Source organism: Perognathus longimembris, chromosome 1, assembly GCF_023159225.1.
Source record: "Perognathus longimembris pacificus isolate PPM17 chromosome 1, ASM2315922v1, whole genome shotgun sequence".
Taxonomy (NCBI): domain Eukaryota; kingdom Metazoa; phylum Chordata; class Mammalia; order Rodentia; family Heteromyidae; genus Perognathus; species Perognathus longimembris.
Window position 1 is genome coordinate 20,620,913 of NC_063161.1, and position 18,686 is coordinate 20,639,598.

Consider the following 18,686-nt stretch of genomic DNA (forward strand, 5'->3'; position numbering starts at 1 on the left):
TGAACTTTAACAATAAAACTGTTGTGGGGTCCGGGGGAGGTACCCCAAGTGGGACTCAAACCTACAACCCTCCAGAGTTCACCCCGCAGAGATAGACTTGGGTCTGTGATCAAAGGAATGAAACTGACCCAATGCAAAAGTATAACAAAGTTTATTTCACATCAAGCATCGAGATCACTAGCTGACCAGTCAGGGCCGCCTCCTTGGAGAACGGTTAATGTAGGGGGTAGAGCAAATCACAAATGGGTTAAGCAAGCCATTCACAGAAGCAGAATTTTGCAGTCAGGCTGACCAAGTACCAACTTTATTTTAACAATTGCTACCATGTTTCCCATTACCATTAAGCAAGCATGAGCGGGCTAGAACAATCCAGTACTCAATCATAAGTAAACCAACCCAAGAGTCACCAGTAGTAGTTACCTACTACTATTATGGTTATTTCTATAGTCTATGACTATGATCATTTTTTACTGTCTGTTGCTACCTAGGTACAGAGGGGAACAAGGGCTCCCTACATTTTTAAATGTCAAACTACAAGAAACTAGTCTCACAGATGGAGTCATCACCAAGGTTTAGGAGCTGTTATAATTTGAACACTAAAACTTACTATATTTAGTCACTCAGGTTTTCAGGTTAGTCCTTACAATAGTCTCAAGCAAAGGTGGATTTATTGGGGAAGTAAAAAGCAAAGTGACCGGCCAGGGACGCAGCACAGACTCAGAAGCAAACACTGTGGCAGTAAAAAGCGGTCTGACTGACCAGGGACACAGTGCAGACACTGGAGCTAACACTGTGTGTGACCCCTAACAGTCCTCGAGCTAAGGTTTATAAAGGTAAAAGCGTGGCACAGATGTAGGGGGTTGATGCAGGAGGTAGAGCAAGCAACAAACAAGTTAAGCAAGCCATTTACAGAAGCAGAATTTTGCAGTCAGAGTGGCCTAATATTTAACTTCATTTTAACAATTGCTACCACGTTTCCCTAACCAAGATGGAGTCAGCTCTACTCCCCCCAACAAAAACCATTTCTTTCAGATTGGGTGATATGTACATTTCTTTTTGTTTAGTATCATCTGTTCCCTCTTTCTCTAATTTCCGCCCCCCTCCCATCACTGCCCTTGAGTTGCTTAGTTCACTTTCATCAATGTCCAATGTAGCTGATGGGCCCCTCTGCTGTACTTTTTCACCTGCTTTCCTGTTCTGTGCCCTCCTCCCAGCTTCCCTCAGATGTGCACACGTATACACCATACATAAGGCAAAGAATATAGTCATTTAAAAATAAGACCATTTCAGAAGAGTAAACTTGTTTTTGCTAGAAAAAAAATTTAGTAACATACATTCTTAGGTAAAAGATAACCCATTTGTCATTGCAACATACCAGGAAGAGATTTGGAGCCCAATAGGTGGGATCCTTACGCTTCCATTTTCAAGGAAGAGTTTAAGTCTCTTTGCCTGAGAATGAGAATGATGCTTCCTCTTAAAAGGATCACTGTGAAAATTTAGTAATGTAATAGACAGGGCCTACACAGTAAAAACTGATTAAAATATAAGTAAATGATTTCCTAGAACACAACAGAAACACTAGGTCATCTATTTTCAGGTACACCTTGTTAGTTCACTCTCAAAGGCAATGTAAAACCACTTCACAAGAAGAAAATGCATATGAATCTTATTTATACTATTAATAATGCTTGGGCTGGGAATGTGGCTTAGTAGTAGAGTGCTTGCCTAGTATGCATGAGGGTTCGATTCCTCAGCACCCCATAAACGGAAAAAAGAAGTAGCGCTGTGGCTCAAGTGGTAGAGTACTAGCCTTGAGCAAAAGGAAGCCAGGGACAGTGCTCAGGCCCTGAGTTCAAGTCCCAGGACTGGCAAAATAAAATGTTAAAAAAAATAATGCTTGCCTAGAGTTATAAAAATATCTAATAGAAAGCTGGGTGCTGGTGGCTCATGCCTATAATCCTAGCTACTCAGAAAGTTGAGATCTGATGATTGCAGTTCAAAGCCAGCCTGGGCAGAATAGTCCCTGTGCGACTCTCTAATTTTCAGTTAACTACTCAAAAACCGGAAGTAGCACTGTGGCTCAAGTGGTAGAGCACTAGCCTTGAGCACAAAGAGTCAAAGGGACAGCACCCAGGCCTGGAGTTCAAGCCCCATGGCTAACCAAAAAAAAAAAATTAATAAACTGAACACATAAAAAGAAATTATAAGAGCTGAGCACTTGTAGCTTACAACTGTAATCCCAGCTACTTAGGAAGCTAAGATCTAGAAGACTGCAGTTCAAAGCCAGCTGAGGCACTAAAGTCTAAGAGACTCCATCTCCAAAAGAACCACAAAAATGTTGGGCTGGAGGTATGGCTCAAGTGGTAGATTGCAAAATGGAGAAAACGAGGTCATAAGTTTGAACACCAATATTGGCAAAAAAAAAAAAAGTAAAGACCAGGAGTGTCATTTAGGAGTCTCAGGCAGGAGGATTTACAATTCAAGGTCCAACATGGGCTAATTGCAAAACCTTACAAAAGAAAGAAAGAAGAAAGGAAGGGAAAGAAGGAGGGAGGGAGGGAAAGAGGGAGAGAGAGAGAGAAAGAGCGAACGAGAGAGTGAGAGAGCGAGCTGGGGGCTCACACCTGTAATCCTAGCTACTCTGGAGGCTGAGATCTGAGGATCTGCATTCAAAGCCAGCCCTGGAAGGAAAGTCATGAGACTCTTACCTCCAATTAATCACCAAAAAGCTGGAAGTGGAGCTGTGGCTCAAGTGGTAGAACACTAATCTGGAGCAAAAAACAGCTCAGGTATAGCACCCAGACCCTGAGTTCAAGCCCCAGGATCAGCACAAACAACAAAATATACAGAGACAGGCTTCTGGTTGCCCCAAGGTCAAGTCCCATGCCAGGAGGAAGGAGGGAAAGGAGGAAGGAAGAGAGGGAGGGAGGCAGGGAGGGAAGATGAATTGGGCATTTCTAAATAAGACTGTGAAAGTCAGAGTATGTACAAAGAAATACTTATTGCAGTTTATGAAAAGATATTTTTATTTCTTTACTATATACCCTATTAGTAAGTACACGAGATTGTATTCCCTCAAATGGCAAATGAAGCACAGGATAATCTCTCTCTCTGATTCTTCTTAGAACCTTGATATATCATCTGTCTTTTGGAGGATTCACTTTCTTACGACGTCTGTGGTACCTGGAAAAGAAAATAATGAAATAGGATTATTTTGACCAAAGTTAGTTACTCTTGAAATAATTCTTAAATTTTGAGGCTGGATCTTGCTGTTTGGATTAGAAATACTTGAAAAACTAAAATTTTATAACTATACTGTTGTAGATAGCAGATATTTATTAACATTAATCCACATTCCCCATTATGAAAACTATTTCTATGAGTAAAGCTTCTTGGGAAATTTTCCTTTATGTCATGATGATAATCTCAAAACAATCTGGATGACTGAGGTAAAAGGAATGTGTAAGAGAAGCCAGAATGAGCACAGATAAGAAAAGTAGGAAATGAGAAAGAAAGATAATGCAGAGTCATAGGATCTTGCAGGCCCATAGCTTTTCTGAACAAGATAATAAAAAAAAAAAAAGAAGAGAAATTCCAAGAGCTAATAACAGATTTAATAAGGATACTTTGGCTACTTGGTATAAACAAAATACAAGGAAGCAAAGCAAAAGCAAAGAAACTATTTCAATGAACCAGGCAAAGGATAGTGGCTTTTAGAACAGTAGCAGAAGAAATGGTAGTAAGTAGTGGAATCTGGGTAAATTTAGAGCTAATGGGCTTGCTGACCATGCTGGGGGTGAGACAAAAAGAAAAGTCATGAATGATATCAGAGGGTTTGGCCTATGCAGCAAGAAGAATAAAGCTGAGATTAACAGATACCGCAAAGGTTGCAGAAGATGGTTTACAGTGGAATATCAGAAAAGAGGTTAGAAACATAGTGAAGCCCTTGGTACAATTTTAATTTTTAAAAAAATGACAAGAGACGCTTATCTCTAATTAACCACCAAAAAGCTAGAAGTGGAGTTGTGGATCAAGCAGTAGAATGGGAGCCTTGAGCAAAACAAGGGACGGCACCCAGATCCTGAGTTCAAGCCTCAGGACCAGCACAAAAACAAACAAACAACAACAACAAAAAGAATAGGGGCTGGGAATATGGCCTAGTGGTAGAGTGCTTGCCTAGCATGCATGAAGCTCGGGGTTCAATTCTTCTGTACCACATACACAGGGGAAAAAAAAGCTGGAAGTGGTGCTGTGGTTCAAGAAGAAGAATGCTAGCCTTGAGCAGAGAGAGGGGCAGGGGCAATGCCCAGGACTGGTAAAAAAAAAAAAAAAAGAATAGTAATAGAGTGTTCAATTACTTGCTCCAACCCAACTCTTTTTTGCACTAACTCAAAATTTACTAAAGACAAAAAAGTTGATAAGATGATCATTACTTATCAGAAATATGAATAAAAACATAATAAATCACTATCACAAAATACAAGAATTTCTGAAGAAGCCTTATAAAACTCTTTAAAAGCTTTGGAGAGCCGGGCACCCATGTCTCAAGCCTATAAACCTAGTTATTCAGGAGGCTGAGATCTGACAATCATGGTTCAAAACCACCAAGAAAGTCCATGAGACTCTTATCTCCAATAAACCATCACCAGGAAATCAGAAGTAGCAGTGTCTCAAAGTGGTAGAGTGCTAGCCTTGAGCTAAAGAGCAGGGACAGCGCTCAGACCCAGAGTTCAAGCCCCACAACTGACCAAAAAAAAAGAAAAAAAAAAAAGCTTTGACTAAATCTAATTAAAATAAGGGGAAGGGGCTGGGGATATGGCCTAGTGGCAACAGTGCTTGACTTGTATACATGAGGCCCTGGGTTTGATTCCCCAGCACCACATATACAGAAAACGGCCAGAAGTGGTGCTGTGGCTCAAGTGGCAGAGTGCTAGCCTTGAGCAAAAGGAAGCCAGGGACAGTGCTCAGGCCCTGAGTTCAAGGCCCAGGACTGGTAAAAATAAATAAATAAATAAAATAAGGAGAAAACTAAGTATTATTTCATTGTAGGTATAGTACATGTAGATTAAAAATATGCTATAGTAGGGCTGAGAAGGTGGCTTAGTGGTAGAGTCCTTGGCTAGCATGTCCTGGGTTTGATTCCTCAGTACCACATACACAGAAAAAGCCAGAAGTGGCGCTGTGCCTCAAGTGGTAGAGTGGTAGCCTTGAGCAAAAGAAGCTCAGGGACAGTTTCCAGGCCATGAGTTGACTGGCCCCAGGACTGGCAAAAAAAAATTTTTTAAACATAAACAAAAACAATACGTGTGTATTAGTATGTAATCATACTTGTGGTGGTTTTTATCATGCACAATACCAATATGGACACTGTTAGCGAAAGGAAAGCTGTATGTTCTTTGAGTGTGTATAGTGAGCTGAATAAAGAAAATAAAACTTACTGTCCATATGGATACCAGCGATGCTTAGTAGTAAAGAACATTTTGCTAAGTTGTTCTATCATGGGTCCTTGCTCCAGGGGTTTATCTTTCTCTTCCAATCTGGTTTTTAGCACTTGATCATGTGTTTCTTCATTATTATGCACAGGATCTGGTCTAGGGATGGGCTATAAAATAATTCATAATAAATAACACACAAATGTAGCAACAATAGACAGGATTTGATGGACTCTAAAATAAGACAATTAACAGATGCAGTAATTCATTACAGTACATCAGCGTAAGTTATCAGGACAGTTTCACTTAGTTATATTAATAAAGTCAGAAATATTTTTCTTCCTACAACCAATTTTTGGTTTCTTTTCCAATAATAATTATTCAAGGGCTGGGGATATAGCCTAGTGGCAAGAGTGCCTGCCTCGGATACACGAGGCCCTAGGTTCGATTCCCCAGCACCACATATACAGAAAACAGCCAGAAGCGGCACTGTGGCTCAAGTGGCAGAGTGCTAGTCTTGAGCGGGAAGAAGCCAGGGACAGTGCTCAAGCCCTGAGTCCAAGGCCCAGGACTGGCAAAAAAAAAAAAAAATTATTCAAATAATTTTCCCAGTGATAAAGTCCTTGCAACTTTAGATTCATGTTTAAAAAGTACGAATTGTTAGGGTGGGAATGTGGCTCAGTGGTAGAGTGCTTGCCTAGCATGCATGAAGCCCTGGGTTCAATTCCTCAGCACTACATATATTTAAAAAAGCCAGAAGTGGCGCTGCGGCTCAATTGGCAGAGTGCTAGCCTTGAGCAAAAAGAAGCCAGGGACAGTGCTCAGGCCCTGAGTCCAAGCCCCAGGACTGGCAACAAAAACAAGACAAATAAACAAAATACATGGCAGTAACACAATTAAGTACTTCAGAAATGCAAAGTAAGGGCTGGGAATGTGGCTTAGCCATAGAGTGCTTGCCTGGCACAGCAAGCAAAAGAAAAACTGAATGAAAATAAAGAAACCGAGCAGTAATTTTGGAAGGCTTTAATGTGGCAAAATAATAATGGATCTCAAGTTCAATGACTCTATCACTATATATCTCTATCACTACATCCAAAACCAAACAATGTCATCGTATACCAACTGATGACATTCTAGTACACAGCATAAATCTAGCAAATTTCATAGACTTACTCAATTTCTCATGTGTTACTAGAAGTTTCCTATTTCATCTACTTTATGGATATTTACAGAAATGAATATTTTCAGGAGAATAGATCTCAGTTCAAGGTCAGTCTAGGCAGAAAAGTTTGAGAGAGCCTTTCTTAACCCAGGCACAATCCTGTTATCCTGAGGTTTAAGGGAGGGTGAGCTTGGGAGAACAGAAGTTTCAGGCCAGTCTGAGAAGCAAATTTCTGAGGCTCCATTTCAGTGGAAGAAACCGGATATGGTGGTGTTTATCATCCCAGCTATGACAAGAACCAAATATAGGCACTCTAGGCCTGCACCTGAGCAAAAAGTGAGTCACTAACTCAATCTTAACCAGTGCAGAAAAGAGCTGAAGGTGTGGGTGAGTGGTAGAGTGCATACTGAATTCAAAACACTAGTACTACCGAATGAATAATGAACTTAGTAAGTGAATAATGAACTTAGGTAAGAATGAATGAATAATGAACTTAGGTAAGAACACCAATAATGAAGTAATTTTTTAAAAAGAATCAGGGGAAGCCAGAAATGAAAAGTTTTAAATTTAGCAGTAAGGAAGTTAAGCAGTTAAGGAAGCACTTACTTATTAGTAGAGTAGGACTCCCTCCTAGTTCAGGAAAGAATGAGCAGGGAGTATAATGAGATATAAACATGCACTGTGGTCTCTGATTCAATTACTTAGTAGCTCTGTAGTTTGGGGAAAGTTATTTAAACTCTCAGCTTCACTGGCTATAAAATCAAAGAGGTGGGGAATATGGTCTAGTGGTAGAGTGCTTGCCTCCTATACATGAAGCCCTGGGTTCGATTCCTCAGCCACATATATAGGAAAAGCCAGAAGTGGTGCTGTGGCTCAAGTGGTAGAGTGCTAGCCTTGAGCAAAAAGAAGCCAGGGACAGTGCTCAGGCCCTGAGTCCAAGCCCCAGGACTGGCAAAAACCAAAACAAAACAAAAACAATCAAAGGGGTGAGAGGGCTTAACGAGGATTAAGTAAAATAACATTTAGTGTGCCTGGCTGTCTGTCATACACTTAAAAGATTATCTAAGTGGTAGGTAGCTATCTATATTTCTTTTAAGGCCCCAGACAGGAAAAAAGTGATAAGAATGTATTTTAAAGAAGTGCTCCTTAGACATTTAAAATAATTTTAAAAGATCATCTCTTTAGTAGGAAGTAACATGTTAAGCTAGGTGCTGGTGGTTACTCGGGAAGCTGAGATCTGAAGACTGAGATTCTAAGCATGGGCAGAAAAGTCTATCAGACTCCAATTAACCAGCAGAAAGCAGAAAGTGAAGGTGTGGATCAAATGGTAGAATGCCATCCTTGAACAAAAAAAGCTAAGCAACAGCATGAGACCCTGGGTTCAAGCCCCAGTACTGGCACAAAGCTAAAATGTTAGGTAAAATGTCTTTGCAATTGCTGTTATACCCTGTACTATACACAGGGTTAAAGCTGTAAAAGTTGTTATAATAGAACCACTTGTATCACTATTTAACAATAAATAAAGCTGGTAGGTATTGAAGGAGATTCCATATACATGTGCCTGATTTAGCAAGAACTAACACAGAGACTGCCAGAACTACAACCTTGCACAAAGGCCACTGGAACCTTCCACCAAAATTTACGTCATGAGTATGTCCATAAACTGTCTGATCAACCTTGAGCTAGTGCCACATTTATTGATTCTTATAGCCAAAGATTATTGCTGCAAAACAACATATGTAGTCCTTTTCACTTTGCCTTGAGAAATTTTCTCTTGCCCCAACCTCTTGAATATACTCTGTTTTCGCACTGCAACCCTCTGCAATACTCCTGAATCGATGAATAATCTTTTCTTGTTGTTATTTCGGTTGACTGAGCCTACAAACAAGTATGCTCACTTTTAGATTTTTATACTTGTCAGTCTTAATTAACAAAAGGTTATGGCAAGTGTTAACGAAAGTTGCCTCTTCATATTTCCTAGAAGACCTAGTTCTAATGTATCACAAATTCTCTGCTTTATATAGTTTAAATTTTTTCCAGGTGCATAGATAAAAAGACAGATAAAAAAGAAGCTGGGCACCAGTGGTTCATGCCTATAATCCTAGCTACTCAAGAACCTGAGATCTGAGGATCCTGGTTGGAAGCCAGCGCGGGCAGAAAAGTCCAGATATTCTTATCTACAATTAACCACCAAACAGCGAGAAGTAGAGGGATGGCTCAAATGGTAGAGTGTTAGCCTTGAGCACAAAAGCTCAGAAACGGTGCCCAGGCCCTGAGTTCAAGCCCCAGCACTGATATGCATGCGCACATACTCACACATACTTGCATGATGCACATGCACAAACACACACAGAGAGATATCATTGGAATTAACAGACTTGTTCAAATCTATCCCAAGAGCCCATAAAAGACTCAGAGCTTTTCTTTGAAAAACCAAAATACTGAATGGTTTTGTTTTTTTGTCTGTCCCTGAGCTCTTCAGCTCAAGGCTAGTACTCTACCACTTGAGCCACAGTGCCATTTCTGGTTTTCTGGTGTTTAATTGGAGATAAGAGTCTCATGGACTTTCCTGCCTGGGCTGGCTTTGAACTGCAATCCTCAGATCTCAGCCTCCTGAGTAGCTAGGATAACAGGTATGAGCCACCTACCGGCTTGCAAGACTCTTAACTCCAATAAAATACCAAAAAAGCAGTAAAGTAGGTCTTTCCCTTTGAGAGTACCCAAACTGTTGAGTGTGCCTCTGCCTTTCTGCTTGTCTATTTGTCTACTTCTTATCTGCTTGACTGCTTGCTTACTTACTCAATAAAGCTCAGCCAAGTTTTCTTGACATTTAAAAAAAAAAAAAGCTGAATGTGGCAATGTGGCTCAAGTAGTACAGAGCTAGCCTTGAGCAAAAAGAGCTCAGGGACAGTGCTTGGGGCTTGAGTTCAAGCCCCATGGCTGACAAGAAAAAAGTTATTCCCCAAACAAAAAAAATGATCAGAGTCAATAGAAATTATGAAACAGTGATCTAAAATTACAAGTTTTCATAATTTGCTGAAATTTTTTTGGCCAGTCCTGGGGCTTGGACTCAGGGCCTGAGCACTGTCCCTGGCTTCTTTTTGCTCAAGGCTAGCACTCTGCCACTTGAGCCACAGCACCACTTCTGGCCATTTTCTGTATATGTGGTGCTGGCGACTCGAACCTAGGGCCTCATGTATACGAGGCAAGCACTCTTGCCACTAGGCCATATCCCCAGCCCCAATTTGCTGAATTTTAATACATGGTAGTAGGGAAAATATATTTTCTAATTTTACAATAGATATATCTGATCTTTAGAAGTTACTAAACATTTTAGACCAGAAGTTACCTCTTAATTGCTTTTAAATGCTTTACTTTGTATACTGAGAAAAGTCTTTAAGGAAAGAAGATGGAAAAGAAATAAAAGAAGCAGGGTGCTGGTAGCTCATGCCTGTAGTGCTAGCTACTCAGGAGGCTGAGCTCTAAGGAGTGAAGTTCAAAGCCAGCCCAGGCAGGAAAGTCCAGGAGACTCTTATCTCCAATCAACCACCAGAAAACCTGAAAAGGCTCTGTGGCTTAAAGTGGTAGAGTACTAGCATTGAGCACAAAAGCTCAGAGACAGTGCCAAGGTCCAGAGTTTAAGCCCATGACTGACAAAAACAAGAAAAAGAAAAATCACAACAATGAAATAAAAAAGCCCAAAGAGGACATAGAAGGCTGAGATCTGAGAATAGCAAACCAGATAATTCCGTTATTTGTTTCTTTTTGGTTACTATAACAAAATATGAACATTTCCTTGGGGGGAGGGGGCGAGGGGGGAGTGGGAGAATAGAATTTGAACTGAGGGCTTCAAACTTGCTAGATAACACTCTACTACTGAGCCAAGACTCAAGCTCAGCAGTATAAATATTTCTAAATACTTCTAATAGCAAATTTAAAACTACAAGATAATTTTTTTTACATACTTTAGTGTGTTCATATGGGATGTCCACAGAAGGGTGGTAGCATACTATCGTCCTGCCATCAGATGTCAAAGCAAGCTCCACTTTGCTAAAAGAGAATGTTCCAGAAATATTATTCAAGATAAAAGTTACCCTTACAGCTAAAATTATTTTACGAATTGATTTTATAAAAAGATACTCTATTACTACATCAGCAAACCTGAGACCTATAAGACAGAAGACAAGTCAACACAATCTCACAGAGTAAGCTTCACTACCACACAGAACAACTGTTACATTACAAAATGCATTTTGTTTGGGAGGATAAAGCTTTAGCTTGTTTCACCATAATTGTATGATTTGAATACTGTATCACAACTGCAATGAACATTTCAACTGTCAAATAATCTTTTTGATAAAGGATGAAGTTTTACATAATGCTTTTAAAACACTTCTATGACTCAACATGTTCAGGTTCAGTCAATGTTGCCTAGTCTAACTCATCACTATCTACTTACCTTTGCACTCATTAAATATACAGTTAAAACCAGTATCAAAAGAAAAGAAAATGTATATTTTACTAAAATTTGCAGTAGAAATCATATGGCTCAAGAAAATATGTTACATCCAGGTGCTAGTGGCTCATGCCTACAATCCTAGCTACTCAGGAGGCTGAGATGTGAAGATAACGTTCCAAAGCCAATCCTGGGTAGGAAAATACATTAGACTCTTATCATCAATTAACTACCAAAAAAACCCCAGCCAGAACTGGAGCTGTGGCTCAGTGGTAGAACACTAGCTTTAAGCAGAAAAGCTCAAGGACAGCATGCAGGCCCAGAACCAAGAAGAAAGGAAGAAATTAGAGAGAGACAGAGAAAGAGAGAGACAGAGAGAGAGACAGAGAGAGAGAGAAATAGAGGAGAAAAGGAGAAAATGTGTTATGGTTTCAAGCACACTGACTCTGTTATAAAGAAAAACACATTGTCATAGGTTATACCTAGTTCTTAGGATACCGACAAGAACTGAATAAATACCAAGCAAATAGTACTGAATTCAGTATTTGTCATTTACAATCATTCAATATCAAACAAAAGATAAATAACTACTTAAGCTAATAGATATGAACACTAAAAGAAAACTATAAAAAAAAGAATTAACATTTCCCAAAAGCTAAAGCCTCAGAAAGAAAAGATAGGACTTCTAACTGCATGTATGTCTTATAACAAATTAAGCATTAACTGAAACACAATGGTAATGATTTTCATTTAAAACGTTTATAATTCCAGACACTGGGTAAATAAAATCATCAAAGTAAAATTAAAAACAAAATTAAAGAAACAATAACCTAAAAAGCAAGCAGAAAATAAAATTAAATTATTTCAAAAATAGCTAAGGTTGTTACTTTTCCAATTGAATTTTAATACATACCAATTATAGTCATCTGGAAGAGAAGAATAGGTAGATTTATGACAAACACAAGATAAAGCTCCATCTGCAAAAACCCAAGAGAATAAAAACGATTTAACCTGAGCATATGTTCTAACATAAATTTAAAGCTAATTTTACTCATCCAAACAATGTTTACTGTTTGCTCTAAAACAGGTCTGTATCAACTTCATGGACTCAACAACAAATGAGATTGAGTTCCCATTCTCAAGGGGTACAGTCTACTGATGCAAGAGACAATAAGAAATAATTCCATTAAAGAATATCTGTGCTATTAGGATTGGAGAGAGAAGGGTACACAGTCAGACTACCAGACAACACTGTATAAGTTCAAGAAAAGCCTTTCCAGTGGAGATGAAGATGTCTAAGGTTCTCTGAAGGAGGAGAAAATGAGCAGAAGTGATAAGGCGTGAGTAACAAGTAAGGAGCAGAGGTTAAAAAAGAAAAGAAAATGAAGTATATGGGTAGTCCAATCTTTCTAAGAAAAAACATGAAGTGTTTAGGCATTTCAAGATGCACAGTTTAGAAAGAAGGCATGCTAAGTAATTAAATTAAAATTATCTTGTTAACCAGGTGCCAGTGACTCACACCTGCAATCCTAGCTACTCAGGAGGCTGAGATCCAAGGATCTCTGTTCAAAGCTAGCCCAGGCAGGAAAGTCTGTGAGACTCTTACATCCAATAAACTACAAAATAGCCAGAAGTGGAGTACTGGCTCTCAAGTGTTAGAGCACTAGCCTAAAGCAAAAGAAGTTCAGGGACGCTGCCCAGGCCCTAATTTCAAATCCCATGACCAACATAAAAAAATTTTTTTTTAAATAATCTGGTTCAAAATTCACTATTCATATTCAAAATGCTCACTTCAAAACACATTTTTAAAAAATCTTTCATGAGTCTTGAACTCTGGACCTGAGCACTGTCCCTGAGCTCTTGAGCTCAAGGCTAGGGCTCTACCACTAGAGCCACAGCCCCACTTCCAGTTTTCTGGTGATTAATTGGAGATAAGAGTCTTATGGACTTTCCTGCCCTGGCTGGGTTCAGACTGGCTTTGAACCGATCCTCAAATCCTCCTCCAGCTGGCTCCTGGCAAAACACATTTTTAATTGTTACAAATTCAAGACCTGGGGCTGGGAACATAGCCTAGTGATAAAGTGCTCGCCTCCTATACATGAAGCCCTGGGTTCGATTCCTCAGCACCACATATATAGAAAAAGCCAGAAGTGGCACTGTGGCTCAAGAGGTAGAGTGCTAGCCTTGAGCAAAAAGAAGCCAGGGATGGTGCTCAGGCCCAGAGTTCAAGCCCCAGAACTGGCAAAAAACAAAACAAACAAATTCAAGACCTGTAATTGTTTAAAAAGTTTGCAAAAGGTCCTTTCATGTTAAAGAAAGAACATTTCTTTTAAATTCAAAGGGAATATATGTTGGGGTAGTTCATATACTTAAATGTAAATTAAGCATATGAGTTTCTCCTGTCTTTTCTTTTTTTTTTTTTTTGCCAGTCCCGGGCCTTGGACTCAAGGCCTGAGCACTGTCCCTGGCTTCTTTTTGCTCAAGGCTAGCACTCTGCCACTTGAGCCACAGCGCCCCTTCTGGCCGTTTTCTGTATATGTGGTGCTTGGGAATCGAACCCAGGGCTTTGTGTATAGGAGTCAAGCACTCTTGCCACTAGGCCATATTCCCAGCCTCTCCTGTCTTTTCTTTTCTTTTCTTTTCTTTTTTGGTGCCAGTCTTAGGGCTTGAATGTAGAGCCTGGGCAATATTCTTGAGGGTTTTTTTGGTTGTTATTGTTCAGGGCTAGCACTCTACCACTTGAACCACATTTCCACTTCCAGCATTTCTGGTGGTTAATTGGAGAAAAGAGTCTCATAGACTCCTTGCCTAGGCTGGATTTGAACCTTGATCCTCAGATCTCAGCCTCCTGAGTAGTCAGAATTACAGAAATGAGCCACTGGTACCAGCTTCAGGGAGGCCTTTTTATTTTCGTTCACTGTACTTTGTCCCTAAATCATGGGTTTAAATCATAGGTTTATCCATTCTCCTCCCTCTCCCATCCCCCCCACCTTTTTTTGGTTGGTCACTAATCTTGAACTTGGAGCCTAGGCACTGCACCTGAGCTCTTCTGCTCAAGGCTACCACTCTGAGCCAGAGCACTTCTGGTTTTCACACACTATTCTGCCCAGGCTGGCTTTGAACCTCCATCCTCAGACCTTAGCCTCCTGAATAGCTAGAATTGTATGCGTGAGCCATTGGCACCCAGCCTTCTATTCTCCTTTTGATTGACACTTAGGTTGTGTCTGCTTTTTATTATTGCAAACACTCCTGCAAATAAAAGGCACCTAGAGCAATTAAATGTTATAAATATTCATAATATTTGAAATAGCTTCAAACTGTGTGTGTGTCTATGTCTGTGTGTATCTGTGTCTGTGTGTGTGTCTGTGTCTCTGTGTGTGTGTGTGTGTGTGTGTGTGTATGTTGGTACTGGGGCTTACTCTCACTCTGCTATTTTGCATTTTGCTCATGGCTGGCACACTACCACTTGAGCCATGCCTCTACTTCCAGCTTCCTGCTGGTTAACTGGAGGAAAGAATTCACAAGATTTGTTGATATTGCCAGGCCAGCTCTGAACTGAGATCTAGTATCTTAAGCTAAGATGAGAGGCATAAGACACTGTACTAAGCTTAAAACTGCTTTGTTGTTTTTGTTGCTGTTGCTGTTGTTTTAGTCTCAGTCCTATGGCTTGAACTCAAGGCCAGGGTACTGTCTCTGAGCTTTCTACTCAAGACTAGCACTCTACTACTTGAGCCACATCTCCACTTCTGGCTTTTTTTTTCTTTTTGCCAGTCCTGGACCTTGGACTCAGGGCCTGAGCACTGTCCCTGGCTTCTTTTTGCTCAAGGCTAGCACTCTGCCACTTGAGCCACAGCGCCACTTCTGGCCATTTTCTATATATGTGGTGCTGGGGAATCAAACCCAGGGCTTCATGTATACGAGACAAGCGCTCTTGCCACTAGGCCATATTCCTAGCCCCTCACTTCTGGCTTTTTTTTTTTTTGCCAGTCCTGGGCCTTAGACTCAGGGCCTGAGCACTGTCCCTGGCTTCTTCCCGCTCAAGGCTAGCACTCTGCCACTTGAGCCACAGCGCCGCTTCTGGCCGTTTTCTGTATATGTGGTGCTGGGGAATCGAACCTAGGGCCTCGTGTATCCGAGGCAGGCACTCTTGCCGCTAGGCTATATCCCCAGCCCCCACTTCTGGCTTTTTTGATAGTTAATTGGAGGTAAGAGTCTCACAGACTTTCCTGCCCAGGGTTAGCTTCAAATCTTGATCCTCAAATCTTGGTCTCCTGAGTAGCTAGAATTACAGACATGTGCCACCAGATCCTGGCTTAAAACTCTTTTTAAACAGTTAATAAAATAAAATAAACCCTCACTTACTTTGGATTGGAAGTAAATGCTTCAAGATAGTTCCCTTTGATATTACCCACTTTATTGTTGCTGCCATTGTGAACCAGGATGCTTATCAGGCAGAATGAGAAGATATTTCAAAAGAAACTGCCTTTAAAATCTGCTTCTAGGAACACCAATTTTCATTCCTGTTAAGAGATTTAAAAAAAAAAATCAGTGCTACCTATGGTAAACTTAACATTCCAAGAACATGATAGGAGCCACTACCTAGTATCAGCCATTTAAAGCAAGGCTTTTGCCAGGCACCAGTGGCTTACACCTGTAATTTTAACTATTCAGGAGGCTGAGATCTGAAGATTGAGGTTTGAAGCCAGACCCAGAAGCAAAGTCTGTGAGACTCATATCTCTAGTCAACTACCAAAAAACGAGAAGTGAAGCTGTGGCTCAACTAGTAAAGTCGTAGCTTGAGCAAAAAAAAAAAAAAAAAAGCTCAGGAACAGCTACCCTTCCATGAGTTCAAGCCCTAGAACCAGTCCCCACAAACAAGGCTTTTAAACAACTTTGTAGTTCCACACAACTTAATATGACAGAGTAGTAACATCAAAATGTCATATGAGAAACCCCAGAACTATGTTCATTACTTATTTCTCTTACATGAAATCTTCTCAAAACCCAGTGCAGTTTTTTTCTATGTTCTGAGTACTCAATAAGTATGAAGTTACTCTTACAAAGTCACTCAGGATGAGAGTATCTCCACTTCATAATGCTAGTGTGTATAGCTGCCTGGCTGACACATAAAATATCTTATTAAAGCAGTGCATGTAATTGTAGCTACTTAAGAGCTGAGATTTGAGAATTGCAGTTCAATGACAGCCCGGGAAGACATTGGAGAGATTCTTTTTTTTTTCTTTTTTCTGCCAGTCCTGGGCTTGGACTCAGGGCCTGAGCACTGTCTCTGGCTTCTTTTTGCTCAAGGATACTCTGCAGCTTAGAGCCACACCGCCACTTCTGGCCATTTTCTATATATGTGGTGCTGGGGAATCGAACCCAGGGCTAAATGTATAGGAGGCAAGCACTCTTGCCACTAGGCCATATTCCCAGCTCCTTTTGGAGAGATTCTTATCTCCAACTCACCAGAAAAAAAAAAAAAAAAAGCCAGAAGTGGAGGTGTGGCTCAAGTGGTGGAGGGCCAAGCTTTGAGCACAAAAAGCTAAGTGAGAGCCAGAAACCCCGAGTTCAAGCTCCAACTCCAGTACCAGCACATGCATGCGCGCATGCGCGCGCATACACACACACTTAATTACATCATTTACAATATTATGTTTCTGATTAAATGGAGTACTAAACAAGAAGGCCTTGTCTGTTCCTCTTAAAACATAAATTTCACCATCTTACCAGACAGTGGTGTTCACCTGTAATCCTAGCATTAGGAGGCTAAAGAAAGGACAGTTAGTTCAATGATAACTTGGGTTACATAGATCATGTCTAAAAAACAAAAATAAATTTCACTATCTTATACTCTAAACTTTCCAACACGCTTTACCACCATTTTCTTCATATTAGTCATGTAAATCGTTCTTATTTTGACTCATACGAAACTAACAAAAGCTTAAAGGTATTATTTCTAAGGACTTGACACTTAAGTCACATACAAACTGTAAACTTTGGGCAAATAATTAAACGACTCTGTTTCTTCCATGGTAAAACTGGGTGAATAATCATAATCTCCATGGGATGTTGTGAATAAATAACATATAAACTACATTACCCATGTCCTTAATTTGCTTTAATGACTACTTGTGCTCTTCCTTGAATACTAATGAAAGGCTGAACTTGACACTGCTAACCTTAAATTCACACGTGGTGTTATTTCGGGTTTACAACCTACTTCCCTGTACATTATGTGCTCTTGAATTAAGTCTGTGAAGTAACACTTTATTTTACAGATGGAAATCAAATGTTCAGGGTTGGAGGCGTAGCTTGGGATATGGAGCCCCCAGCCCAGCGAGCTCTAGGCCCCAAGCCCAAGCTCAAATCCCAGCACCTCCAAGACGCCAGCACACGGTGGTCACACGATTTACTTGTTTATCGTCCCACAGCTTAACAGGAGGCACGAAGGGAAGAACACAAGCCCAAAATGATTGGGGGGGGGGGGGGAGAGAGGGAGGAAACATTACGTTCCTTCTGCCCCAAGGCCAGCACACCTATTGGTCGTCAAACTATTAACCTCAGACCCGTGGCATGGAATTCAACCCCAAAGCAAGCGCCGGAGAGAGGAGCAATCAGAGGGGTCCCCGGCATCACAAAGTCAATCGGACCCCGCCGGATGCCTGCTGGGGTGACCTTACAGGGTGCGCTCCACCACACGCGGGCCCTGTAAGTGGAGGGATTGGGCTGGGAGCCAGCAATAGCTTCCCCTGCGGGCAACAACAGGTGGAGGTAGAGCTCAGCACCCGGCCGAGCTCTCCGGACCTACTCAGGGGCTCCTCATCCGCAGACTGAGCGAGCCGCGGTTACCTTGACAGCTACTCACCGCGGAGCCCGCCATCTTGCCTCAATCCGGGTCCTACAAGGTGCCTCCACCCGCGCGCCCTTTCGTCTCGCAGAGCACTCTGGGGATTGTAGTCTCCGCAGGAAAGCTGCTCCAGGACTGAAGGAGGGCGGGACCTGCTTTTACCATCTCTCATCTTCAGTTGCCGCAGCTTGGCTTCCACTTCATCAGAGGTACTTTGGAAACAAAATCTCCGCTCCACTCATACATCAACTCGTACGCATTCCTTACTAAAAAGTACTTTGTTTAGTAGCATAAGTGCTACTTGCATACACGTGCGTGCACACACACACATTCCTTATGTTAATATTCAGAGGAATGCTAGCTTATTTCTTGGTGGATGAATTAAATTTTCCCAGGGAAAGAGGCATTCCAGAAGAGCCCTCAATTGCTAGGATGTGGACGTTTGAATTGGAAAGATCTTTCAAGCCGATTAATTGATAGGACGTGGGAGGTGAGAGGGACACACTTCAGGAGTGGCTTTGTTAGTTAAATAGCTTGATTGAGTAAGCCATTCATGAGCTAGGGAAAACTGACAGAACAGGTTTTTTGGGGGGAGAGGTTCTCAGATAGGGGTGGAAATGAATTCTTCTGTTAGGAAGTTAAAGTCAAAGATACCTCTGAACATCCAAATAGAGAATGAGGCAGGTCTGTAGGTGTGTAGGGAGGGTGGAGGTTGGGCTAGGTATAAATATATAAAATACCATGGGAAGGAAGAAAGTGTAGCTCAGTGGTAATAGTACTTGCCTAGCA

The 18,686-nt window shown here is 41.0% G+C and overlaps 1 protein-coding gene and 1 long non-coding RNA gene across 2 annotated transcripts; one reads left to right on the forward strand and one right to left on the reverse strand.

The window, feature by feature from the left end:
- Positions 1 to 840: 840 nt before the first annotated feature.
- On the forward strand, positions 841 to 7,074 carry LOC125360258. Its single transcript, XR_007212667.1, has 3 exons — positions 841 to 852; positions 2,785 to 2,789; positions 6,721 to 7,074. It is a non-coding gene; the product is annotated as an uncharacterized LOC125360258 (long non-coding RNA).
- Positions 3,003 to 17,982, reverse strand: Mrpl42 (mitochondrial ribosomal protein L42). Its single transcript, XM_048358315.1, has 6 exons — positions 17,915 to 17,982; positions 15,413 to 15,568; positions 11,964 to 12,027; positions 10,560 to 10,644; positions 5,439 to 5,602; positions 3,003 to 3,183 (listed from the first exon to the last, which is right to left on the reverse strand). The coding sequence occupies exons 2-6, from the start codon at positions 15,477 to 15,479 to the stop codon at positions 3,138 to 3,140; spliced, it is 426 nt and encodes a 141-aa protein (XP_048214272.1). The 5' UTR covers positions 15,480 to 15,568; positions 17,915 to 17,982; the 3' UTR covers positions 3,003 to 3,137.
- Between the last annotated feature and the right edge of the window lie 704 nt (positions 17,983 to 18,686).